The sequence below is a fragment of the Cutaneotrichosporon oleaginosum genome (genome assembly GCF_008065305.1).
Source record: "Cutaneotrichosporon oleaginosum strain ATCC 20508 chromosome Unknown ATCC20508_contig01, whole genome shotgun sequence".
Lineage (NCBI taxonomy): Eukaryota > Fungi > Basidiomycota > Tremellomycetes > Trichosporonales > Trichosporonaceae > Cutaneotrichosporon > Cutaneotrichosporon oleaginosum.
The window spans coordinates 1103754-1129038 of record NW_027072170.1 but is presented as its reverse complement, the minus strand read 5'-3'; the positions used below and the strand labels follow the sequence as shown (position 1 = coordinate 1129038).

Here is a 25285-nt window from a genome sequence, read left to right as displayed (position 1 = left end):
TTCTTGTCGTCCGTTGGAAACATATTGCATATGGATCGGAAGTGGGGCAGGAGACACCTGGACTTCAGCGGCCTCACCTTCTCCGTGTAGTGCGATGGCCGGAAAGGCGCGTGCAGACGCCAGGCGTCACAGCTGTGGTCCAAAGTAGATCTGTCGCAGATCTCCATCTTGCTTCTCTCACGACGTCATGTCAATGTCATGCGAGAAATCCGATGCTTAAAGGTCGAGCGGGCAGTCTCGCCTGCACGACCCCCTCGACGTTGCCCCTTCTTTCGCCACTTGGCCGTCTCAGCGTGAGTTACCCCCCTCTCCCATGCCCGGCGCTTATGCTGCACCGATGCATTGTTACAGCGTACAGGATACTAGGGGCCGCAGCCCATGCAAATGGCGGACGCGATGCGTCCATTTCTAAATCGATGTTGGTCTCTCAATCCTCGCACAGCCTCACCATCCTCAATGACCAGTCGAAACACACTCCTTTCACCAACACGCCAGTAGAAAGCCGGCTGAGGGATTCCGCACGGGTCCTCTCAGCGCCCTGCCGCGGCACATCAATACGTGTGGCTTACTCGCGCTTGCTCCAGCTCGGGCTCGACGCGTAGCCTCCGCGGCTCGAGCCCCAGCCCGAGCGACCGTTCGGGCGACCCGGCGGGCCACCTGCTGCGCCTCCCGGAGAGGTAGGGGAGTACTGCGGCGACGTCGGTGAGTATGCCGGCGAGGCTGGGGAGTACTGCGGCGACGTGGGGCTGTACGCCGGCGAGGCTGGGCTGTACGTCGGGGACGTGGGGGAGAACTGTGGGGAAGTCGGCGAGTACTTCGGCGATGTCGCCGAGAAGGGCTGCGGGCTCGTGGGCGAGTATGCGGGCGACGTGGGAGAGAAGGCTGGCGAGGCCGGGGAGTACGTTGGCGACGTGGGCGAGTAGCGAGGGGATGTCGCGTTGCCCATCGGCGAGGTGGGGCTGTATGCCGGCGAAGCCGGGGAGTAGGAAGTCGCGCCCCCGCCGTACGCTGGAGAAGCAGGTGAGAACGTTGGGGATGAAGGGGAGAACGTCGGCGACGAAGGAGAGAATGATGGCGACGTCGGCGAGTACTGCGGCGACGAGGGCGAGTACATCGGGCTCGTAGCGCCGTAGCCGCCAGCTCCGCGCGGCACCCATGGAGACGTCGCGCCGCCCGCGAACGGCGAGGTCGGAGAGTACGACGGGCTGGTGACGGCGAATGGCGAGGTGGGCGACCACCCGGGCATGGGCGACGTCGGCGCGTACGGCGACATGCCTGCCATGGGAGACATGCCGTAGCCCATTGCGTAGCCACCACCTTCGTCGTTGTTGCTCTTTTGGATGGGGGAGAACGCCGCAGCGCCCACCGCACCACCGCCGTTCCACATGGGAGAGAAGTTGTCGTAAGGCGTCATGTTGCCTCCTGGGGTCATGCCGCCCATGTTGCTCGCAAGCATCATGTTCTGGACCGGCAGACGGTGATCGACGATCACGTCCTTCAACATGCCCAAGTCGAGCGACACATCAAACGCGCCAGTGCCCATGGGCGCCATCTGGCCGAGCAGGACATTCTCGGCTACCCCGCGGCAGTCGTCGACGTCGCCCACGGCGGCGGCCTCGAGCAGAATCTCAACAGTCTCCTCGAATGAGCAGCGCGAGAGCGCACCCGCATCGGTACGATTGATACCGTGACGAGTGATAGACATGAGATTACCCTTGTTGCACATCAGGTCGCAGAGAAGCGCTGTGTGGCGGTAGTTGACGTACGAACCAGCCTTGTCGAGCACGTTCAGAATCTCGGCGTACAGGCCATTGCGACCAGCCTCAATGCCGAGCTTCTCCCAAACCTCGTAGACGTGGTTCGAGTACGTACGATTAGCGTCGACACCCGGCACGGCCATAACCTGTAGAAGGTTGATGCCCTCCGTCTCAATGAACCACTCCTCCTTGATCGCGAACTCGCCCTTCTCGTTGATGATGTTCTTCTTGCCTTTGGACAGGAACACACGACGAATGCCTGGGATGCCTCCCAGCTCGACCTGGTCAAGCAGCGTGCCCTCGATACGCTTGAGGAACATATCCTCGTCGCCCAACAAATCGTCCTCCTCTTTGTTGTTGTTGACAATACGAATGCGGATGACAAGCTTCTCGTTGTTGTCGTCCGAGTGTAGCACAAACACATCGCTGCCAACAGTGTCCATGATAGACGACACGATCCCCTCCATCGTCCAGTTGCCGTTCTTGACCTTGGCACGGTCGAGCTCAAGACGCAGGAGCCATGGCGAGTGGTTCTGGGGATTGACCTCCTCGTCAGGAATTGCGAACCAAGCGTCGACGAAATCCTTGTCCTCTTCAATCGCCGTCGACTCCACATCTGGGTCATAGAAGATCTCGACCGATGCCGTGACGTCGCGGAGACGTGTGTGCACGAGCTGACTGGAGATCTGGTGCGCCGACTTCTCGTCGCGGCTGTACTCCTCGTCAAGGTAGACGTTGAGGCCGGGTGTGCGGATGTTAACGGCGACGTTGATGACCTCCTTGAGACGAGGGACACCACCCGTTGCACTCTTACTGGACACACCAGCGTAATGGAAGGTGTTGAGGGTCATCTGCGTAGCCGGCTCACCAATCGACTGAGCTGCAAGCGTGCCAACCATTTCGGCCGCATTGATGAGCGACTTGTTAAAGTTGACCTCGACCTCTCCCACGACCCAGTCGAACGCCGCACGAGTGAGATGATACTCCTCAAGCACGCGCTTGGTGGACAGATATGAGCGCAAGAGGGCGAACAGCAATCTGGTCGAGTTTCGCTGCGCCTCAAGCGAAATGGGGTCTGTGCCACGGACGACGATGAGGTTATCCAAAAGTGCCTGTCGCCGTTCGTTGATGTAAACGGGATCCAGGTCACTAGGGGCGCGAGGGTCGATGTTGAACTGCTGCTGCGCGTTCAGGATGATACGCGCAATCTTGACCGGTAAAGGCTTCTTAGCGTCGCCATTGGTGATGACCTCCGTGCGCAGGAACTGGCGGTCGGCCAAGATTGTGTGGTACTCCTGATCCAGAACGTCTTGCAGCCCAATCGATGACGAGTCGATACCCGCCTGCAGCGTCTTGGGCTTGAAGCCCAGCTTGCCGCCACTGAGCACGTCAAGCTTGTACTTCCGGTCAAATGCCTCATCACTAAGGCGAACAATGTCCAGGGACTGATTCTCCACCATGGAACCGTCCATGCCATCCTCTCCGTAGAGGAATTGGATAATGTCGCCGGAGGAGTTGCGGACAGTGCCGTCGTACCCAACCTTCAGATCCTCCATGGCCTTGACCAGGCGGCGCTGGATGTAACCGGTCTCAGCGGTCTTGACGGCCGTGTCGATCAAACCTTCACGACCACCCATGGCGTGGAAGAAGAACTCTTGGGGCGTCAGGCCACGGAGGTACGAGTTCTCGACGAAGCCACGCGACTCTGGCCCGTAATCGTCCTTGGAAAAATGCGGCAATGTGCGGTGGCGGAAGCCGAATGGAATACGCTTGCCTTCCACAATTTGTTGTCCTACACAGGCGGACATTTGCGAGATGTTGATGAATGAACCCTTGGATCCAGACACGACCATCTGCTTCACATTATTGTCCTCCTTGATGTTGCTCTGCGCCGATTTACCGGCCCAGTCACGAGCCTTGTTGAGCTCGTTGGAAACCTCCGCCTCCAGCGTTTCACGAATCGTCATACCGGGCTTGGGCTTCATGTCGTTGGCCTCAGCGCGAGCGATGAATCCTTGCACAGTGTCCTTTGCCTCAACGAGACGGCCGTTAATGCCAGCCATGGTTGCGCGGTCGGCAATTGTGTCACCAATACCGATGGAGAAACCATTGTGCAGGAGCCAGTAATTGATCATCATCTGGACCGCTGAAAAGAAGTCGCGGGCCGCAACATGACCATGCTCGCGGAAGATGACGTGGACTAAACCGTCCGCGGATGCGCCGGCCATGTTCTTGATGATCGCCCCGTAAATTAGCTCGCCGTCGTCGACAAGAACGTTTTCGTCGGTGACATCGATCTCGCTCGGCTTCTCGCTGTTCTTCTTCTCAATATTGACGCCCTTAGGAATGCACATTGAGACGAGCTGCTTGCCAGACCACATGGGCTTGGGCTTGATGATGGCCGGAGGGGGGATTGTGCCATCCCAGCCGGGCAGCCACAAGAGGATATTCTGGACGAGCGCCCAATCGCAGAAATTGTCGCGCAAAGTGAACTTGCGGATACCACAAAGCGTGTCCTGGACGATGCCCATGACCGGCTTGTTGGCCTGCGGCGAGATGATTTGACGCGGAACCCACGCAATTTGGCTCAACTCGGCACGCGTCTCCTCTGACTGAGGGACATGCAAGTTCATCTCGTCACCGTCGAAGTCGGCGTTATAAGGCGACGTCACCGAGAGGTTGAGACGGAAAGTCGAATAGTTCATTACGCGCACGCGGTGGCACATCATGGACATCTTGTGAAGCGACGGTTGACGGTTGAAGAGCACGAAGTCGCCCGTCTTCAGATGACGCTCAACGATCCAGCCGAACTGCAAACTGATCGGCTCGCCAGACTTGCGGTACTTCAAGTCAACACGTTCACCGGTGTCCTTGACATAGTAGCGCGCGCCGGGGTACGTCGCTGGACCGTTGTTGATCAGACCCTGAAGCTGCACGATGTTGTATGGCGTGACGCGTTCGGGATATGTCAAGGTCATAGCGATGGAGCGCGGTACACCGACCTCGTCCAACTGAATGTTGGGGTCACCAGTAATAACTGTACGCGCGGAGAAGTCGACGCGCTTGCCCATGAGGTTGCCGCGGAGACGACCCTCCTTGCCCTTGAGTCGAGCGCGGATGGCCTTGACAGGACGGCCCGACTTCTGCAGTGCCTGCGGGATGCCTGCGATGTCGTTATCCATGTACGTTGCAACGTGGAACTGGAGGAGATCGAAGTGCTCGTTGACGACACTCGGTGGAACACCTTCCGACTCGAGCTTGCGTACGTTGGCGCTGGCCTTGAGAATCTCGCCGAGTTTATATGTCAGATCATCCTCGCTGCGCATAGCCCCTCCGTCCACGGAAATGGAGGGGCGCACGGCCGCGGGAGGTACAGGGAGGACCGTGAGGATCATCCAGTCGGGGCGCGCGTACTCTGCGTTGAGCCCCATGATGTTGAGATCCTCATCGGGAATCTTCTTTAGAATATTGAGGCACTCAGCAGCTGAAATATTGCGGCGTTCGGGTTCTGCGCCAGCCTCGTCTTTGTCTTTATTAGGCTTGAATACACCGATAAGCTTCAGGCCTTCCTTGCGATACTGCGGTTGGTCGAAGCCGCATCCACCGTGGCCCTTTGGCTTGGCGGCGCGGTTCTCGTCCATGTAGACGTCCTCGTTGGTCGCATCGCCATTCTCCTCACTCAGATCGTCGGCCTCACATACTCCTTTCGGGCGAGCAATCTGCCAGATGGCTTTGAGGCGGTGCTGGGGCTTGATGCGCTTCGTCACTGTATAAACCTGTGGGTCGCGCTGTGATCCGTTAGTCACCGCCTTATCGCCCTGTTCGCCATTTTATCACTCACGAGGTCGACTTTGAGTTTGCCGCAGCTGTAGCACACGCACTCCAGTATCTTCTTGACCTTGACAATGAAGCCGGCATGAAACACTGGACGCGCAAGCTCGATATGGCCAAAGTGACCTGGGCACTCGGCCATGCCTTCAAGACATGTCTGGCACTTGAAGTTACGGTCGATAGCTAGTGCATGGTAAGCTCCCGAGCAATGCGTCGGTAGCTTGCCACTTACTTCCCATCTTGGGGTCCATGAGACCGCCAACCTTTTGCCTTCCGTTCTCATCCATGACCTCCGGATGCTCGATCTTGGCAACCGAGTACGCTTTCTACCGTGTCAGAAGACGAACATTACAAAGAGAGAAACTTACAATCTCTTCCGGGCTCATCACACCGAACTGAATCTCCTTGATCTGCTTCACTGGAGCAGACGAATATGCAAACGTGACCGTCATTTTGGAAGAGGAGCTGATGAGTAGATCAAGCCTTTAAGCTGAAGAGTGAAGCAAGCGCGCCCGCGGTCTACTGTTCCCAGCGGGTACGATGACAGGGAAAGCGGTGAGGGATAAAGTGAAGAGCGTGTCGAACACAAGCGTAGGTGGCAAAAAGCTTCGATATCCGCGAAGCAACGCGTAGGCTTTGGTGCGCAATCTGTCGCAAAATGCGCTCGCCTCGAGTTCGCGTGCGAGAAGCCGCGCGGGGGGTATTTTCGTGTGGAGAAAGTCGATATCCACAAAGAGCGAGGCCGAGGAGAGGAGAGGAGGGGAGGTGGATGAAGATGAGGAAGGTCGAAAGAGTGGGGTGGTATGTTTGCCTCCACCACCCTTGTGAGAGGGATACTCGCGCGACGAAGTTGCTGAAAGGCGCAAAGTCGGTTGGCGAGTGATCTTTCGTGCCCTGTGCGCACGTACTCTACTGGATGGAGAGCACTGGCTTGTCGGGAAGAAAGTAAAAGTGTTTGTAGGATAAGAGGGAGATGAGTTGAATGACACAACAAGCGGCGACAGCGAGCGGCGGCTGATGGATTGGACGTGCGCCCCTCAATGCCTCCCTTCACTCACCCCCTCACTTAGGGCCGCAAACTGAACCTCCACCGTACGCACTCCACCCAGCCGCCACCCAGCGCCAGGGACAAGGCGATAACGCCGCTGGGTGGCACTCGGGGGGGTGAGCCGGGTGCAGTGACGTTGCATCCCATGTCGCCAACAGAGCTACGGCTGCTACGGTGGCAACTGGTAACCAGCAGCAGTGCTTGTGTAATCGTTCGTCTCTCTTCTCATTCTCATTCTCTCTCTCTCTCGGCCTCTCGCTCTCGGTCAAGGCTCGTTAACGACACACACACGACATCCCACTGGCACGCATCAGCAGCCACTCACGCCATCACCTCCCCCTCCCGCTCACACCCCTCGCCGGCATCTTCACCACAAGCCTCCTGAGCCAGGCGGCGCCCGTCGCTCGCCCCCCACCAATACCACAGCAGCTTTGTTGAGATCACCATGTCGTGGCTCTGGGGATCCACCACCAACACACAGTATGAGGAGCTGGTCGGTGAGTGGCGAGGTGTAACGCACTGCATACGAGAGCCCGGGCCACAAGAAGCCTCTCCCTCGCCCGGCGCCGCAGGAGCTTTTATTGACGGACAGAGAAAGCATGCTCGCCGCTCAAGCTTGCGTTTCCGCAAGGCGAGGACATTGCACTCAACCTCGAGATCACGGACATGATCAGGTCCAAGGCTGTGCAGCCTAAGCAGGCCATGCAAAGCTTGAAGCGTCGAGTTGCTAGCCCTAACGGTCGCGTGCAGATGTACGCACTCAGTGTGAGTCATCGCAGTCTGAGGACCAATCCTGATAGCAGCTAGTGGATACGTGCATCAAGAATGGCGGCGACCACTTTCTCGCCGAGATTGCGAGCAAAGAATTCATCGACGAGATGACGGGCGTGATCAAGGGCCCATCTACGAACGCCGAGGTGCGACAGATGGCATTGCGCATGTTCCAGAGCTGGGCGCTGGCCTTCGAGAAGAAACGCGAGCTTGCCTTCTTCGTAGATGCCTACCACGACATGAAGAATAGTGGCACCAAGTTTCCCCCTCCTCCGGAACGGACGAACTCGTCTCTTATCGAGACGTCGACGGCACCTGCGTGGGTCGACTCTGAGGTGTGCATGCGCTGTCGCACCGCCTTCACCTTCACCAACCGCAAGCACCACTGCCGAAACTGTGGACTGGTGTTCGACCAGGCATGTTCGAGTCGCACAATGGCGCTTCCTCACTTTGGCATCAAGGAGGAAGTGCGCGTATGCGAGAGCTGCTGGGTCAAGGCTGGTAAAAACAAGCCTGCCCCCGCAGTGCCAGGGCGCACCCCACGGACACGACAGGACTACGATGCAGATCTACAGCGGGCCATTGAGCTCAGTCTTGCACAGGCACAGCCAGGCGCCATGATGGGCTCAGCACCACCTTTGGCACTCAAGACGGGCGCGCTGGATGACGAAGACGAGCAGCTACGGATGGCAATTGAGGCCAGCCTTCGCGAGATGGAGGCGCGTCCCTCTGCCCCTATGGAGGAGGAGCTCAAGCCGTTGCCGACCTTCGATCTCAACCCCCGCGAAACCGAGACAATCTTGACCTTCAGCAACACCCTTGACCAGATGGCGGCGTATGGCGAGCGTGATCTGCGGCGCTTCCCGCACGCACAGCTGTTGCATGATCAGGCGCTCGCGATTGGCGGCAAGCTTCAGCGCAATGCGGAGGAGAAGAGCACGAAGGCTCAGATGCTGCAGGAAATGCAGGGCAAGCTAGGCGAGGCAGTCGCGTTGTACGGGCGCATCCTTGACGGACAGCAAGCTTACGCGCAACGCGCACGTTACGCGTACCCCGACCAACTCGCGTACCAGCGACAGCAGCATGGCTACTATGTTCCGCCAACCCAGCAGTCGTACACAAACGGGTATATGCAGCACGCACCGCCAGTGCAGGCGCCACCTCAGCAGGTACCAGCCCAGCAAGCCCAATACGCTCCATCGATGTATCCAACGATGCCGCAAGCCGCCGCCCCCTATGCGTACCAGCCACAGCAGTATGCGCAGGCGCCATCGCGCCAAACCTCGTATGCTCAGTACAACACCCCTGATCCTCAGCTTCCTACCGCCGCGCCTTCCGCCCCACTCCCCACTGCCCCGAACCTCATGCCGTCCGCCCCTGCCGCCGCGTCTCCATACGCTGCCGCCTCAGCCCCACCACCCATCGATATGACCTCGCACCCCTCCATGTCCCCCCGGTCCACTACCTCCGCCGTGCCCCTACCCTCCTCGCCTTCACGCCAGGCGAGCTATGCCGCGACACCTTCCGCGCCGTCTGCGCCGGCCCGCACCGCGTCTTACTCGTCTACGAAGAGCCCTGTCGAGGCGCCGGCGGCTGCGCTTGCGAACCCTTGGGAGAGTGCACCCTCCGCTCCCCCTCAGCAAGTTCCACAGCAGCAGGCCGCACCCCAGCAGGCTCCGCAGCAGCAGCAGGCTCAACAGCCGCAGCTGGTCGCACAGGGATGGTACACATCGTCAATGTTCCCTTCGGCTCCTGGCGTTGCCCCTTTCCCGTCGGCCCCGCAGGAGGCACCGGCCGCCAAGCAGCAGCAGCCGGTCGAGGAGGCGTTGCTGATTGAGCTGTAATTTGAGGGTTTGGTCATGCGCGCATGTGTAGGGTTGTAGATTAGCGGACATGCGAAGATGGAGACAGGAAGCCAAAACAGAGCGCAGTGGAGCAAGCGCACAGTATAGTCCACATCTATGGTCGAGTCATGACCACTCTCTACTCTTCAGATCAGCAACATCGATCCGCTGTCATGACTGCCTGCCCAGCTAGCTGCCTAGCTGCGAAGGTGTGGTCTGCTGCATTCTGCGAAATACTTCAAACCACGATTACTCGAGGTCAGGCGGGCTCAATCTCGCTCAGCGTTCCTATAATGATGCAACAGTTGTGAACACAATGCTCGCGCTGAGGCCACCCCCGCCAAGATCATACACTATGCTTACATGATACAACTACTCGTCGTCGACCACCGTGATCGAGACTTCAGCACGCCGCTCCGCCGAATCGCCAGCTGCTGCCGCTGCCTGTGCTGCCTGCACTTCTGCGACAGTGTTCACCTCCCCGTGCTCCTCGCGCTCCTCGCGCTGCTCCTGCGTCTCGCCGCCGTTGGCAAACTTGCTCCTCTTGCCATCTGGCTCGTGCCCCTTACTCGCAGGCTCTCCGCCACGATGTTTACGCTTCTGGCGTCTAGCGCGGTTCTTGGCCGTCTTTTCCGCGGCAATGCGGTCGCGTTCCGCCTGCCGCGCCATGAACGCCGCTTGTTCCTCGAGCTGGCATAAGCCTCTCTTCCTCTTTCCACATCACTGCTACTCACATCTCGCGTCTGGCGCTCCATCGCCTTGACGCGCTCGTACTCGCGCCGACGGCTGTGCTTGTAGATGTGGAATTCGCCAGAACCCGCCGCCGCTGACGAACCCGATATATTCTTCAGCGTGTCTTTGGGTGTGCGCCCCATCTTGAGTCCCATGCCCTCGGGCAGCACCACTTCCTTGTCGGGGTTGGCTAGGAGCTTCTCGAGCTGCGGTCAGCAAAGGGGCGGAGGGCGAGGCAAGGGGGACGAACTCGGCGCTTCTGAATGTCATGTTCGGTAAAGCGGCGGCCGCGGACCTTGGGGCCGTCTCCGGATGCGCCGCCACGGGAGCCGAAGTCGGGGGATGGAGAGCGCTCAAAGGGCTCTGGAGAGGGGGAGGCGGGCTCAACTGGCATGATGATGAGTGAAGGTAGGTGTCAACATTCAAAACAGCGACCGAGAAGCGAGGAGAGTAGTCTGGAGGTCAAGACGTGATGGGCGGAGATCGATCACAGTCCGCAGAGTCCGCGTTTTGATCTGTGAGAGTAAGGAATGTTGTGTCTGTCCACTGCGAAACCCGTTCGTCATCACTAACTACTCGATCTCGGTGCTCGTCACCACCCATCGCCGTCCGCATCCACCTCGTCATCTGAGCAGCTACCTTGATTTTCTCCTGATAACTCCAGCGCAACTCCGCACTCCAAATCTCGATCAAAATCTTCCCAGACGCATCTTACCCCCAGATCGTGTTCCCAGATCGGCAGTTCATCGTCCCCGGTGTACCGGTTTGTGCCCCTTTCCCAGGACGAGTTAACCGGCTCGGCTCATCTTTATAAAACCTGCAGCACCGGCTGAGACGCTTGCTCAGACTCGAGACGCAGACGCGCAGACACACGCTATTCTCTTTCTCACGTTACCACCCTACCTCCCACAGCAAGAAGCCATCTTGGTGCGTCAGCCAGATAAGCCATGTCCTATGACCCCACTGGCCGGTACCAGGGAAGCAACTACGATCCAGATTACAAAGCGAAGCAGAAGTGGCGGTTGAAGCCGCGCAACAGTGGGCAGCATGGACAGGAGCCCTCGTATACCTCGTACTCTCAGTCACACATTGGATCGGAGCCGAGCTCTCCATCGATCGGGGCGAGCATCCGATTCCATCGCGGTGATGCGAGCGTTGATCGTTTTGGTCCCGATGATGGCGACCGTTACACTACTTCAACTCGGGGTCCCGGCAATGCCTCCCTCCACCCTCCTCGTTCCACTCAAACACTAGGTTATCAAGACAACAGTCGCGCCGCAACCTCTTCATTCCAGCAAGAGCGCTCAGCTTATTCCCAGCAACCTCCTCTCTACTCCACCCGCGCAGGAGGTGTAACGGAAAGAAATACAGGCATCAAGATGGAGCCAGTCGATACTCACGCCTCTCCTTCCTTGAGACAGGGCGCTGACGACAAAATCATCGACGACAAGCCTCCAGCTGCTCTCTCCAACTCGACCACCTTACCGCCTACTACGGCCTCACCTGCTGCCATTCAGTCGATCTCGTCTGGCCCCGCCCCCTCGTCATCGGAGGAGCCTCTCAGCTCGTTGGAGAGACTCAGACGGTTCAAGGCGCAAGTGAAGGCATCTCGACGCAGCATGCCCTCCCAACCAGAGCAGCAGCAACCCTCCTCTGAGCAACTTGACAGAGTGCGCGTCGCAGAGTCGTTTCTCAATCGGCCGGTATCCGTTCCCCCTTCCAGCAAGGCAGCAGTTGGATCGACTCCGCCGATCGCTGCCCAGCACGTGCCAGACTCCTTGGTCTCCGCTCCATCTCCTTTCAACATGCCGTCCCTGCCTCCGCCATCCAACAGTGCCCCTCCCGTACCCAACGAACAGTCTCTTCAGGCCAGCCAACCGCAGGACGGAGAGGACAAAGATATTGCTGATTCACGCGAAGCTCGTGAGCAGCTCCTTAGGGAGAAGCTGCGCATCAAGATGGCCCAGCGTTCAGCTGGGCAGGACGCCAATGGATCTCACCCTTCTTCAGCTGCACCTTCGGCCCGAGAGCAGCCTCCCGACCTTGCAGACGTCACTATCTCTTCCAGTACAACTCACCCCTCTCAGGAGGGCGCTGAAATCTCCGGGCCGGCGCGCCTTGACACCTTCTCATCAAACTCCAACGGTCACGGTGGCCACCCTCCCGACGCTGGCTATGCTGAGTCTCGCCCTGCGCATGATGTGTCTCGCCCGGCGTCACATGTCGCACGTCCTGCGCTCAATGAGCCTCCCTTTGACCCCAGCAAGAGCTACGCCGAGGCAGCACGCCAACGCTTCGCAAGTTACGAGCGAAATCGTTACATGCCACCGCGCCGCCGTACCCCTTCGCCTCCCCCGCGTCGTGACCCTTCTCCGCGCCGGGCTGTACACCTCTCGTCCTCGCGGGATCGTGGGCCAGTGAGCCCATCTGTGCGCTATGAGCGGGGCGATCCTCCCCCCGAGATCGCGGAACGCGGGCGCGCCGACCGCCGTGTTTCGCACTCGCCTGTCGTGGAGCGTCGCCTTTATGAGCGTTCTCAGTACGCGGAGTCGGGACCTGTTTCGCCACCGCACGTTTAGAAGTTTGACTGTTATGCTGACTTTGCCAGCTATCCTCGCGAGCATGTTCGCGAGCGCGAGTTTGAACGTCCCGCGCAGGCAGTGCCACCTTCGACGATGCCTGCGCCCCCTGCGACTGTCGTGGCGCGTGACGACTTGCCTCCAGCTGACACGAACCCCATGGAGACCTGGGCTATCGGTCAGATCCAGTTACTGAAACAGCAGCAGCAAGGCCTGGCCACCGCAATTGCTGAGTTGGAGAAGACCATCTCGTCCGGGGTCCTCCAAACTGCAACATCCGCAATCCGAGCATCACTTTCAACCTCCACATCGTCAGTTTCTCACCCAGTTCGTGTCGAGGAAACCCGTCAGAATTATCATCATGAGCCGCACACGGAACAGCGCTTGGAGCCTCGCGTCTTACGTCTGGACCATCGTCTGGACACATACCCAGAGTCGAGGGCCCCTCCCATGCGCGAGCAATCGCCCGCTCAAGCACCGTCCCGTACTTACAGTGATTCTCGCGAGCCCGTTCGTCAAGGGCCGCCACCTCGTAGCCAGTCTTACATTGGCGCCAATGAGAACAGGAGCAGCGCTCCCCATCCTTTCACAACTGGAGAATATGGAGCGCCGCGTTACACCCTACCAGAGTCGCACGGCAAGGCACCTTCTTACAAGTCGCATGGCCCGTACAACAAGCAGAAGCCTTATGACCGCCGCCCGTATGTTCGCTCGCCTAGCAGTCGTGGTCCGTCTCCGAGTCGTGTGCACTATGAGGCCAGGAGCCGCAGCTCGTGGGACGGGCGCGGGCCTTCGTCCACCAAGCTCGACTATCGCTACTAAAGTTGTGTTCTATGAGGATGAGTTTCCGCATCACCATGATACTGTGCATGTATCCTGTTTAGCTACGGAAGCTGAAGAGTCGTCAGTGAATGCGCTGGGTGCTCAGGAGCGTAAGTGGTGCCCGCCCGGCCTTCCAATGCGAACGCGCGAGCTAGGCCGTTATGTTCTGCATCCGTTCTACGAGGACTCATGCACAAGTCCGAGGTTGGCAATGACTCCTGACGCCGCCTTTTCGGCGGCCTTGCGGGCGTCAGCGCCGTGCGCAGCCTGCGACTGGGCGAAGTGCGCCTTGATCTCCTTTGCGCGGTTGACCTGGAGTTAGCAAGTGTCGAGACAGGTTGGGCGCTGGAGTCGTTGAGTTAGGTCCGAAGGAAAAGATGGCGTAGCGAACACGACAACGCCAATTACCGTTGGTGCAAAGGATATTGTGGTGGCCCTTCTCCGCCCACCAGATACAGCCAGGTTTAGTTGGACCGGGTCACGATGTGTCTGGTCGAACATTCCAAGGTGGAGGGGCCAGCACTCCTACGTTTGGGATGTGACCCTTCTTCTCCAACACACTTCCAACGCGCTCCAATTCGTGTAGTGCTGCCCGATGGACATCGCCGTGTCGCGCTGCTCCTCGCTTTGCGCAGCGCGATGCTACCGCGCAGGTCGTTGGAGACGCCATCTGCGTCTTTCGCTTCGGCACGCCCAGCCCGCTCGCTGCCAGCACTCACCTCCTTCGTGCGGTGCAGGCATTCCAGGTAGTCCTCCTTCTGCGCGATGCACTGCTTGGTCTCGTCGGCGCCAGCGTAGCACTGTCGTCAGTCCTTCGGCATTCCATCTCGGCCTGTCACGATCCCAATTCGATATGGCCGAGAATGCGGCCTGAAACGCACCTCCATGAACGAGATGAACACCTCGTGGCACCGTGAGCGACCTCCGTTGTAACCGAAACCCGACTGCTATCAGCACTTCCCGCCGCTGCGCTCACCATCTTGTTGTAGTTGGACTTGTGTGGACGAATGCCCCTCAGCCCGTTGGTCCGTCGTCCGTCTCCTCCATCCTCGGGATAATCACATATGCTCCCGTCCTTTGGTGCTACACGTAATTGGCCACGTGGTGCCCACTCCCGACAACCCTCGGTCTCACATCGGCCGTCGTCATGCACCACCTGCAGTGGCAACTCTCCATCGCTCCGTTCATCTCTTCCAACTCTCGCGGCCACCATGCTGGCCCCAATAGCCTTTCTGGCGCTTGCCCTTGGCGCAGTGGCTCTCCCCCATCAGGAGCCCTTCGCCGGTTATGACCCATCGACCGCGGCCCCCGCTTACATCGAGGAATCCGACGGTGTCGACAGGTATGACGGGCACCAGGTCTGGCGCATCAATTGGTCCAACCTCACCGACACGTCGCGCGGCGCGCTTTACAATGTGCTCGAGGTGAGAATCCCTCCCCTTCTCCGATGTTCCTGCTGGGCGTGGGAAGCGAACGCGACGCCGCCCAGGCTCGACCTTCCTCGGCCTTGCCCGTCTCACCGTGTCCGCACGATCGCACACTCGCTGATACCAGACCACCGGCGATGTGTGGAAAGCAACTCCCGACATGATCGACATTCACCTCTCCCCGCGCGCAGCTGCTGTACTCCCCTCTCTCCTTCCGAAGGACACACATGCGCGCAAGATTGTGCCAGACCTGCAGGCGCTCGTCAATCTGTCTCTGGCACACCCACTTCCGGATCTCCATGGCGCATACGCGCCCCACTCTCCCCTCGACGACCCTCCCACTGATCTTCCGGAGGGCGGATGGAACGTTTCTACTCTCGGCACGCTCTTCCACGATGCGTTCCAGCCGCTCGCTGCCGTAGACCGGTTCCTGGACACCCTCGTCAAAGCGTTCCCGGAGACGCTTCACACCTTCGAGATTGGCAAGTCGGCCGAGGGCCGTCCGCTGCGCGCATACACCGCTCATCGTGCCGATGGGAAGACGGACGCTCCGGAGGTGGTGATTATTAGCGGTCAACATGCGCGCGAGGTGAGTCTTGGTTCGGCGGCGAGCGGCGCAGGAAGGCGATTGCTGGGGAGCATAGTGTTGCCAGGCAAACTGACGCGCAGTGGGTTGGGCCCGCGTCAGCCATCTACTTCCTCCACGCATTGCTCGTCAGCTTCAGAGATGACCCTGAGGGTGCCGCGGCAAAGGTGCTCCGCGAGTTCACCATCACCGTCGTGCCGACGCTCAACCCCGATGGTCTTGTGTACTCGCGCGAGCATAGCCGGATGTGGCGCAAGAATCGGCAGGACGTCGGAGGCCTTCTGTGCAAGGGTGAGTTGCGGGTAGTCACCTATGGCTGATCGCAGGTGTCGACCTGAACACGAACTGGGGTTATGAGTTCAGACCCTCTCGCCTCGCATGCTCCGAGTCGTACTCTGGCCAGCGCGCGTTCGAAGCGCCCGAGACTGCTGCTATGGCCAACTACATCGTCAATGGCACTGCGGAAGCGCCGCGCAAGAAGATGCCCCGTGCATTCATCGACCTCCACAGTTATGGACAGTTGTGTAAGTTGTGATGTGGAACGTGATGCGGCGCGAAGACGCTCGTTCTTGATGCTGGCGATCTTCGCATCGATCGCCGAGACCCTTACATTGTCAAGTGGTGATTGCGCGCGCATGTCATGTTCAATCTATCACAATGTCAGCGCTGACGCCAGTCATGTTCCCATACTCGTTCTCGTGCAACGTCTTCCCTCCCGATGCTGAGAACCTCATGGAGGCCGGCATCGGCGTCGCTAAGGCTATCCGCATGATCGGCGGGCCGGGCTACCAGACTGGCCAGGCTTGCCAGTCAACTCTGCGCTTCGCCGGTGATGCCGCCGACTACACGTACGCGGTGGGCCAGGTGCGCTGGTCCTACTCCGCTGAGTTGCGCGACACGGGCACTTACGGCTTCATGCTTCCGCCGTTCTTGATTCGACCGACGGGCATCGATGTCGTCGCAGGTCTTTCTGCTCTCGCGCTGTTCATATACAACACCGAGATCGAGCCTTAGCTGGGTGTGAATCTGTCGCTCAGCGACACTGTAATAGGCTCCCAAGCCCACATAGAGAGGAAGTATACATGGCGTGTTGTTGATTATTGGCCATGCAGTATCTGTACGCGTACGTGCTGGGCTTAGGCCATACCAGTAAGTGGCGGCTATGCGACAAAGCAATGATGGCGGTGAACTTTGCTATTCAGTACAATTCCACGCTTGCACTGGCTACACCCCGCGCTGCATATTGCTGGAGGGCGAGGCTAGGATACGGAAGAGCATCGTTTGCACGATTCGACGAAGCGACGAGCTGTTCCTGCAGACGCAAACATCACTTGGGCTGATACCGCTGAGGTGAAGCGGGCACGACCGACATTCGCTCGCACCACCTGTCTCTACCCTGTCGCTCAGAAAAAGCGTTCCCAGCTCCTTTCGAAGCTACTTTGTACACTAGAAGGGAGTCGAACCCCTGCCTCATGCATGGCAAGCATGAATGATACCGTTTCACCACTAGTGTGATACTTGTTGTTGGACTGAGTGGAGGATGGTAGTATTCGCTATCGCTTCGATCGCATGCGTTGGTGGCATACTCCACAGTTTCTTGGGTACTGATAATTGCAATCGACACAACTGGGATTACTATGCATATGGCTATGTCTTCCACTCAGGCTTGCGCTTACCAAAGAACGCGGCTATGCCCTCCTTGGCATCTTCCGCGCGCGCGTGAAGTGCCATGACGCGCCCGGCCCACGCCGCTGCCTCTTCGTACCCGTCGCCACCGCTCCCCCGGATCCCCAGCTGGGTCCAATAGGCCCACTTGCCGAGGGCGAGGGGCTGGCCAGCCGTCTCGTCTGCGAGACGCGCGATGACGTCCGCGGCACGCTTCTCAAACGCCTTTCCGTTGACATCTGTGCTCTCTTCCCACTGAGAGACGGGGACGATGTCGATGGCGCCACTGCCAACTTCGCCGGCTGTGATCGTGTCCGCCGTCGCGAGCATGCGGTACGCCAACCCGGCGCCGAGGCGGCGCGAGATGGCCGTGGAAGGTGACGTGCATGGCAGGCCGATGGTCGCTCCGGGTAGCCTGAACGGCGTGCTGGCCAGTGTAATGGGGTAGTCGGACGACATGGCGAGCTGGAACCCCGCGGCTGTCGCCAAGCCTTGAATTGGGCAAACTACTGGGGCTGGAGAGTGCCGGATGAGCCGCATGACATCGGCGCACAGCGCAAACGTCTCCTTTACCTCGTCGTGCGAAAGGCCCGCGAGCTCCTTCAGGTCGTGGCCAGAGGAGAAGACAGGCCCTTCGGAGCGGAGCACAAGGACGTTTGGGAGGTGGGCACGTTCTTTGCGCCATGCCCCGCCGTCAAGCAGCCATGCGTACTCTTCGTCCCCGGCTTCCATCTTATCCAAAATCGCGGGGTCGAAGGCAGGCAGCGTGAGCAGCCGTCCACTGCTGCCCGTGAGATAGCCCTCGAGTTGCGACTTGAGGTCGCGCAAGACGCCGAGCGCAAGCGCATTCCGCTTCGCTGGATTGTTGATGAGCACGTAAGCCGCCTTCTTTGGCAGCGAGGGGAGCGACACTGCATCAGCCGGCGCGGAGGTTGGGCTTACTTTTGAGGTTGGAGTAGAATGGCAAGGTTCGGTGGTAGCCCACCGTCGGCTAAGTGTCCAGTCGCTGGGTATCCGGAACGCGCGGCTGGGCGGCAGGGGCCGGGTTGGCCGAAGTCGGCGTCCTCCGGCACGACCACGGAATGACTGCGATACTGCGGGGATGAATTGCGGGGATGCGGAGTCATGACGCTCCCTGTTCGTGCTTGCTGACACCAGCATGCCAACAATAACTCTAGTTATCTCTCTAGGTCTCTCTTCATCTTCACAAACTATCTCATCGATATCTTCTCCCCCTTCCTAACAACTCCAAGATGCCCGCCGTCCCTCTCGGATCCCTTGTTCTCGTCACGGGCGCCTCCGGCTTCATTGCTGTGTGAGTGGTTCCGCATCATTTCGGCCTTGTGATGCAGTTGGGACGGACACTGACTGGCACACTAACGTATTTGCTGACCCCAGCCACACCATCAAGACCTTCCTTGAGAATGGCTACCCCGTCCGTGGTACGGTCCGTTCCCAGGCCAAGGGCGAGTACCTCGCCGACCTGTTCAGGGGAAGCAAGGCGCCGTTCGAGTTCGTGATTGTCGAGGACATCGCGAAGGTATGCTTCAGTGATGCCACGCTAACGGAAGCCGGGCGCGTTCGACGAGGCCGTCAAGGATGTGGTTGGCGTTGCACACACTGCTAGGTGAGAGCTGACCTTCCCTCCACCGATAGCTAACAGCAGCCCTTTCCATTTCAAGGTCAGCGACCCACAGGAGCTTATCGAGCCTGCGGTCAAGGGCACACTTGGCGTTCTTGAGAGTATTCAGAAGAACAAGTGAGCTTGGCACCATGTTTTGGCTGACGGTAGCCCCGACGTTAAGCGCGTCGTGATCACCAGGTAGGATGCGAATTTCGAGGAAGCTGAACCTAGCTCATGCGCCTCCATCATGGACGATGCTGCTCCCAAACCCCACGTGTACGTTTACTTACGTGCTCACAGTCTGGCTGCCTGCTGACAAACAGCCGCACGGAGGAGGGTAGGCAAGCCTTTGGTCTGTTAACTTACCGCAAGACTGGAACCAGACCTCGGTCAAGAATGTCGAGGAGAAAGGCCGCGATGCAGCTCCCGGTGACATGTACCGCGGTGAGCTCGGGCCCTTGTTCGTTTCTCAAATTCGCTAACAGCAGCGAGCAAGACGCTGGCCGAGCGCGCCTTCTGGAAGTTTATTGACGAAAAGAAGACAGCCTGGGACGGCGCCACTATCTGCCCGCCCATGGTGTGTGCTCTCCCCGCCCCGCTGACGCTAGGTGTACGGCCCGATTCTTCAGCAGATCTCGAGCACGTCAGAGTTGAACACGTCAAACGGTGCGTCACACACTCCAACCGAACTGACAGCAGCGTCGATCCTCGACTGGCTCACGGGTAACAAGAAGCAGAGCGACATTCCCGATGTCGCCAGTTTCAACTGGGTCGACGTGCGCGATGGTTCGTAACTCCGCAGTCAGGTCTGACCGTAGTCGCCCTGGCGCACGTCCGTGCGCTCACCGTCGAGGAGGCTGGTGGGGAGCGCTTCATCGTTGGCGCTGGTCCCGGGTCCCCCAATGACCTCGTCCTGGTGAGCCCGACGGCTTTAGCTCACCGCTGACATACAGAGCTTCGAGCGCCACTTCCCGGACCGCAAGACGTACCCCAAGGGCGATGCGTCCAAGGTTGAGGCAATCAACTCTAAGAGTAATCGGTACGATGGCTCCAAGGCAGAGCGTATTCTGGGCATCAAGTACCACGACATCGACACGTCCGTCAAGGACACGGTGGACAGCCTTGTCAAGCGGCTGGGCGTTTAGCTGGGTGGATGGATTAGAGGCCAGTCCATGTAGTGAGAATGAAATAGGTGTTGCGCATGTGTTATCGCGCTATCGCCATATCGATGGAGACGTGAGGATGGGAAGGCTTGGCATCGGTGACGGAGGCACGGAGCAAAGGGCAGTGTCAAAGGATTCAGTAGGGGGACGGGGTCAATCCCAGGCCTGCGGCAGGGTCGAGGCGACGAGAGCACCTCACCTTGGATTTGCCTGGGTACGTTCCACACGTCACAATCCGATCTCTCTCACTTCTCACCTCTTGCTTTACTCTTCGTCTTCGTGCTCTTTACGTTTCTACGCCCTCGTTGCAGCGCCGCCGACGTCTTTCCCTCTGATCTCATACCTCGCGCCGCCCTCCCCCCCCCCCCCCCCCCAAGCTCTCCCCGATCCACATATGGCTTAATCGCCCCAGCCAGTCCCAAGTTCCCCCCATCCCGCTCCCCCACGCGCGAAACTGCCACCTCTCACCTCCCCACTCGCCAGTCTCGGCACATCCCTGCAACGTGCGTTCGCCCCGCGACCACTCCGCCTGGCCGACGACCACATTGAAGAGAACGACGACGACATCCCCCTAGAGCCTCTTAGGAGCCATCGGCGCCAGCCTTCATATCAGCACACTCACCTTCCCTCTTGGTCGTGGTACGCTGAACGTATCGCTCGCTCTGGTGACAAGATGAAGTTTGGGTACGTCGCGCAGTGACCTCAAGCCATGGCTGACAACAGAACATTATTGGAGCTCAACTCTAACGTCGAGTGGTGGGATCACTACGTTGAGTAAGTTACTCCGCTCCGCCTTGCGCCCTCCTGGCTCTCTGTCATCTTCGCCGCCCTCTCCTCGGGCTTAGCTGACCCAAGTTATGACGCGCTCAAGAAGCTCTTCCCGTCGGTGCCCCTCGATCCGACCTACTTGGCAACGCAGCAGCACGCCGAGTCCGGCAGCCTGCTCCCCACTCACCGCGACTCGTCCAAGTGGGCCTCGCCCGAAGACTTCAAGGCCGCACTTGATCGCGAACGCAACAAGGTCGCGACATTCTACGAGACCAAGCTCGCCGAGCTGCGTAACTCGACCGACGTCATTACGGGCGAGGTCGACTCGATCGAGCAGCGCGAGCTGAATGCTGACAACGACGAGGTCATCCGTGAGGAGGACGAGTGGGAGGCTGAGGACGCCGACGAGCGGGCCAATCTCCTCTCCGACCTGCCGTCGTCGGGCGCCATGGCGCCCCCGCGCAAGCGTAACTCAATCTTTGGCAAGCTGCCGAGTTTCCCTCGTCGATCGAGTGTCACCAAGGACTCCGCCGACGTCATACAGTCCTCGCTACCGGCCGAGGTTCGCAGCAGTAGCTCGCGACAGCGTTCGCGCTCCCTTGTTGTGACAGGCAGCAGCACCGAGGATGAGCTGGCGTCGTCGCGCGACATGATCGCATCGCAGCCCCAACTGAGTCCGCGTACCAAGCACCGCAGCCGCGCTCTCAGCGACCTCTCGTCTGCCGACGATCACTTTGACCGTCGTGGGTCGATGAGCTCGATATCCTCAGGTGGCGGGCTATGGCGCTCAACTCGCCGCGCCCACAAGCTCGGCCTCCAGCCCATGGACCCCTCCACTTATCCCGAGTGGCTCAAGGAGGAGCTGGCCAAGGCGTCAGACATCGAGTCGGCCAGCACCAAGCACATCTACTACGTGTGGAAGGGCAACACAGACTACGCAACGGTACTGCGCATCGGCATGAAGAAGCGCATAACCGCGCTCTGGCTTGACCTCTACGCCCTCAAGCAATACGTCGACCTCAACTTCACTGCGTTCCAGAAGATCCTGAAAAAGTACGACAAGAACACCAACTCCAAGTTGAAGAAGACGTACATGTCCGACTTCGTACTCACCACGTATCCGTGGACGGACGAGGCCAAGGCCGAGCTCGACCTTCTTCTCAACCAGGTGCTGTTCCTGTACCGCCGCGTGGTTGTGGCTGGCGACGAGGAGCTCGCAAAGGAGCAGCTGCGCGCACAGCTGCGCGAGCGCATTGTCGTTGACCGCGAGACAGTGTGGTCGCAGATGGTCGGCGACCGTCGTGGACAGGGCATCTTCCGCTCGGTTGACCCAGACGCCGACTTGCCTGCGTTCGAGCAGGTCAAGCGTGGCCTGCGGACACCGTGCGGGCGCATCGCCATGCCGAAGTGGCTCAAGAAGGGCGGCTTGATCTTCGGCCTAGCTGTCCTGTCCATGCTCGCTATCATCGTCGTGCAGCCCATGGACCGCGTCGAGGAAAGCAACTGTCTCGCACTGCTCGTATTCTGCACTATCCTCTGGGCAACTGAGGCGATCCCGCTCTTCGTTACCTCACTTACCGTGCCCTTCCTGGTTGTCGTCCTGGGTGTTCTGCGCAACGACAAGGACGACACGAGACTGCCGGCCAAGGACGCAACCGCGTTCATTTTCTCCGTCATGTTCTCGCCCACTGTCATGCTTCTGATTGGCGGCTTCACCATTGCCGCCGGCCTCTCTCGCACGAGGATTGACCACATGGCTGCGAGCCGCATTCTTACGTCGGCTGGCTCGAACCCGAGCGTTGTGCTGCTCGTGCTGATGTTCGTCGCTACTTTTGCGAGCATGTGGATTTCGAACGTCGCTGCGCCGACACTGTGCTACGCACTCGTTCGCCCCATCCTTGACGAGCTTCCGCCCAAGTCTGTCTTCTCCAAGTGTCTGATTATCGCAATCGCCCTCGCCTCGAACATCGGCGGTATGGCGTCGCCAATCTCCTCGCCGCAGAACCTCATCGCTCTTGGCAGCATGGTTCCCGAGCTGACGTGGATTGAGTGGTTTGCTATCTCGCTGCCCGTCGGCATCACCTCGGTTGTCTCCATCTGGGCCTTCCTCCACTACAACTACCGGTGGGAGAGCGATCTGCGCATTCCGAAGATGCGCAAGAACACAGACAGCCTCACTGGCAAGCACTACTTTGTTCTCTTCTTCACTGTGTTCACCATCGCTCTTTGGTGCATCGAGAAGAACATTGAGAGCACCATTGGTGACATGGGCATCATCGCCATTATCCCCCTCATCGCATTCTTCGGGACCGGCATCCTGCGCAAGGAGGACTTCCACGACTTCCAGTGGCCCATCGTCTTCCTCGCAATGGGTGGCATTGCGCTTGGCAAGGCTGTCCTCAGTTCTGGTCTCCTGGAGTCCATGGACAAGGGTCTGGTCCGCCTCGTCGAGGGCATGGGTCTTTACTCGATCCTCGTGGTGTTCTGCTCCATCTCGCTCGTCGTGGCGACCTTCATCTCCCACACTATCGCCGCTGTTCTCCTGGTTCCCATTGCTGAGCGCATCGGCACGTCCATGGCGGACCCCCACCCGCGCCTTCTCATCATGGCGACTGCACTCATCTGCTCGGCAGGAATGGGTCTTCCTGTCTCAGGTTTCCCGAACATGACTGCGTATGTGCATCGCTTATTATCGCTGACAGCAGGATTACCCAGGAGAACAAGCTTGGGCACAGGTTCATCAACGCCAACGATTTCCTCAAGAACGGCATCCCCGCCTCCATCCTTGCGACCTTTGTTATCTGCACGATCGGCTACGCGATCATGCGCGTGCTTGGGTGAGCGAACGTGGCGCAACACAGCTAACGGCAGTCTCTAGTCTCCATAGAAAGATGCATGAATGCTTGTTGAGCGTAAAAGACCCAAAACACTAACCGCTATAAAGTCAAATCAACAACCGAGTCGGACAGCATGAACCACGCCTCGAGCCATCGCAGTCCGCGGTCCCCCTCCCCTCCCTCCGCCCTCACGATCTCTTCGACGGCGTTGCGCACCTCGCACGGGTGGACGCTCCACACCGCGATGCCCGTGACGGGATGCTCGCCGGCCTGGATAAGCGGGAACGGCGCAGCGGGGAGGAGTAGCGCGTCGGGGCGCGAGCCAGGCGCCGTATCCGTCGGAATCGACGCACGGAGGAGGTGCGCAGCGACGGTCGCGAGGGGTGCGGGCGTGCCGCCTGTCGTCAGTCTCTTTCTTTCCCCCCGGCCTTCACGCTCGCCCGCTGCTCTCTCGCTCAGAACTCACTCTCGTCCCACGCGCGGAAACACAGCATCGGGACACGATAACTCGCGCTCCACACGACGCTGTACTCGACCTCGAGGCGGCGCGGGGGCGGCGGCGCCACCGCGTCGTCGTCTTCTTCCAGCATCTCCTCCTCGTCTTCGCTGCCCGCCTCTTCGTCAGGGGCGAGCCACAGCGTCGTCCGTCGCGCGAGATACCCCTGCTCGCCCCGGAACTAGGATCAGCCCCGTCATCGTCTTGCGCGCGTATGCTGCGCTCACCCGATCACTCGTCGTGCGCCACTCCCAGCCCGCGTTCGTGCGGTCGGGACCGAGGCCCGCACCCCGCTCACGTGGATACTTGTTCACGAAGGCGTGGGCTGCGGCCGCAAATGCCGCTGAGGTAGGGTACGGCGGAGGCATCGGATCTTCACTCGCTACCGTAAGCCGGGATACAGAATGCATGCGGATAGGATAGCTGTGCTAGAGATAGCAAGAGATGGTGGGGCAACTACTGACCGCCCTTGCCCTTCTTCTTCTTGTTCTTCCTCTTTTTGCCGCCGCCGCCCGTCGATGTGGACGCGCCGGCCTCAGCCACGGCGGGAGTGGAAGCGGTGGAGGGCTTCGAGGTCGAGTCGCTCGCGTCGGTGCTGCCCTCCGCTTCGTCCTCTTGTTCCGTCTCTGTGACGGTAAGCTGGATCAGCTTGCCCTCACCGTTGAGCTCTTTGATGGCAGCCTCGGCGGCCTTGGCAACAGAGCCGTCCGCCTTAGTGTGTCCAGCAGGGGCCGCGATGATCGCTTCTCCAGTGGTGTCGGAGGTGTTTCCAATGACGGCAACGTCGACGTGGTGGTTGGACGACTGCGCTTGGGCGCTCGACAGCTCCTCGGTGGGAGGAGACGGCGACTCCTCAATGTCCACGAGACGAGGCTTCGGCGACGAATAAATGACGTCCTTGCTGCCCTGTCTGTGGGGGCCCTTTGCGGTCAGGTAGTCGTGGTGGTCTGCGTCGTGGATGGTAGAAGGGGTCTCGGTGAGGTTGACAAGAACGCCCTCGCGAGGGGGGGCTGGAGACTGGCCACGAGAGCCTGCGTTACCCTGTGCGTCAGTAAGTCCAGACGACCTAGCGGCGCGTGGCTGCACGAGCCGCATATCACGCACCGATGGGCGCCTGCTGAAGGCGTTGATTACGCGGTTGCGCTCAATGATACCGCCTGTGGTCAGTCGATAACTCTCCAATGGCATGACGCACGCATAATAGTAGCGGTCGCCTTGCGCTGGGCCTTTCTCTTCGAGTGGTTGTCGTGGTAGCGATCCGTCTCATCAATGATCTCCTCGCCAATGATCCTGGTTATGTCAGCCTTACTCGATGAACGCCTGGGCAACTCGATA

At 59.5% G+C, this 25285-nt stretch overlaps 12 protein-coding genes across 12 annotated transcripts; 6 read left to right on the top strand and 6 right to left on the bottom strand.

Annotated features, from left to right (window-relative positions):
- Positions 1-565: 565 nt before the first annotated feature.
- Positions 566-5871, bottom strand: COLE_00464 (uncharacterized protein; the record flags this gene model as incomplete). Its single annotated transcript, XM_018419537.2, has 2 exons — positions 566-5545; positions 5599-5871. 2 exons carry the CDS (start codon positions 5869-5871, stop codon positions 566-568), a joined length of 5253 nt encoding a protein of 1750 aa, XP_018277170.1.
- Positions 5872-7081: 1210 nt separating this feature from the next.
- On the top strand, positions 7082-9251 carry COLE_00463 (uncharacterized protein; the record flags this gene model as incomplete). The annotated part of the gene is made up of 3 exons (XM_018423768.2): positions 7082-7133; positions 7229-7401; positions 7440-9251. 3 exons carry the CDS (start codon positions 7082-7084, stop codon positions 9249-9251), a joined length of 2037 nt encoding a protein of 678 aa, XP_018277171.1.
- Positions 9252-9623: 372 nt separating this feature from the next.
- COLE_00462 (uncharacterized protein) lies at positions 9624-10377 on the bottom strand (the record flags this gene model as incomplete). The annotated part of the gene is made up of 3 exons (XM_018423769.2): positions 9624-9941; positions 9986-10189; positions 10234-10377. The coding sequence occupies 3 exons, from the start codon at positions 10375-10377 to the stop codon at positions 9624-9626; spliced, it is 666 nt and encodes a 221-aa protein (XP_018277172.1).
- A 1411-nt stretch (positions 10378-11788) lies between these two features.
- On the top strand, positions 11789-13384 carry COLE_00461 (uncharacterized protein; the record flags this gene model as incomplete). Its single annotated transcript, XM_018425510.1, has 3 exons — positions 11789-12522; positions 12592-12740; positions 13191-13384. 3 exons carry the CDS (start codon positions 11789-11791, stop codon positions 13382-13384), a joined length of 1077 nt encoding a protein of 358 aa, XP_018277173.1.
- Positions 13385-13561: 177 nt separating this feature from the next.
- On the bottom strand, positions 13562-14271 carry COLE_00460 (uncharacterized protein; the record flags this gene model as incomplete). Its single annotated transcript, XM_018420461.2, has 3 exons — positions 13562-13696; positions 14104-14184; positions 14266-14271. 3 exons carry the CDS (start codon positions 14269-14271, stop codon positions 13562-13564), a joined length of 222 nt encoding a protein of 73 aa, XP_018277174.2.
- Positions 14272-14595: 324 nt separating this feature from the next.
- On the top strand, positions 14596-16411 carry COLE_00459 (uncharacterized protein; the record flags this gene model as incomplete). Its single annotated transcript, XM_018423770.2, has 5 exons — positions 14596-14808; positions 14939-15400; positions 15481-15688; positions 15724-15921; positions 16074-16411. The coding sequence occupies 5 exons, from the start codon at positions 14596-14598 to the stop codon at positions 16409-16411; spliced, it is 1419 nt and encodes a 472-aa protein (XP_018277175.1).
- A 633-nt stretch (positions 16412-17044) lies between these two features.
- On the bottom strand, positions 17045-18223 carry COLE_00458 (uncharacterized protein; the record flags this gene model as incomplete). Its single annotated transcript, XM_065626083.1, has 1 exon — positions 17045-18223. The coding sequence occupies one exon, from the start codon at positions 18221-18223 to the stop codon at positions 17045-17047; it is 1179 nt and encodes a 392-aa protein (XP_065482577.1).
- Positions 18224-18315: 92 nt separating this feature from the next.
- COLE_00457 (uncharacterized protein) lies at positions 18316-19831 on the top strand (the record flags this gene model as incomplete). Its single annotated transcript, XM_065626082.1, has 12 exons — positions 18316-18377; positions 18461-18602; positions 18634-18689; positions 18729-18821; positions 18855-18884; positions 18918-18972; positions 19055-19130; positions 19175-19263; positions 19295-19352; positions 19386-19472; positions 19505-19602; positions 19640-19831. The coding sequence occupies 12 exons, from the start codon at positions 18316-18318 to the stop codon at positions 19829-19831; spliced, it is 1038 nt and encodes a 345-aa protein (XP_065482576.1).
- A 727-nt stretch (positions 19832-20558) lies between these two features.
- Positions 20559-23458, top strand: COLE_00456 (uncharacterized protein; the record flags this gene model as incomplete). Its single annotated transcript, XM_018421471.2, has 3 exons — positions 20559-20623; positions 20705-23290; positions 23323-23458. The coding sequence occupies 3 exons, from the start codon at positions 20559-20561 to the stop codon at positions 23456-23458; spliced, it is 2787 nt and encodes a 928-aa protein (XP_018277178.2).
- A 95-nt stretch (positions 23459-23553) lies between these two features.
- Positions 23554-24044, bottom strand: COLE_00455 (uncharacterized protein; the record flags this gene model as incomplete). The annotated part of the gene is made up of 2 exons (XM_018423772.2): positions 23554-23852; positions 23921-24044. The coding sequence occupies 2 exons, from the start codon at positions 24042-24044 to the stop codon at positions 23554-23556; spliced, it is 423 nt and encodes a 140-aa protein (XP_018277179.1).
- Positions 24045-24075: 31 nt separating this feature from the next.
- Positions 24076-24318, bottom strand: COLE_00454 (uncharacterized protein; the record flags this gene model as incomplete). Its single annotated transcript, XM_018423773.2, has 1 exon — positions 24076-24318. One exon carries the CDS (start codon positions 24316-24318, stop codon positions 24076-24078), a length of 243 nt encoding a protein of 80 aa, XP_018277181.1.
- Positions 24319-24394: 76 nt separating this feature from the next.
- COLE_00453 (uncharacterized protein) lies at positions 24395-25204 on the top strand (the record flags this gene model as incomplete). Its single annotated transcript, XM_018419538.2, has 1 exon — positions 24395-25204. The coding sequence occupies one exon, from the start codon at positions 24395-24397 to the stop codon at positions 25202-25204; it is 810 nt and encodes a 269-aa protein (XP_018277180.1).
- Between the last annotated feature and the right edge of the window lie 81 nt (positions 25205-25285).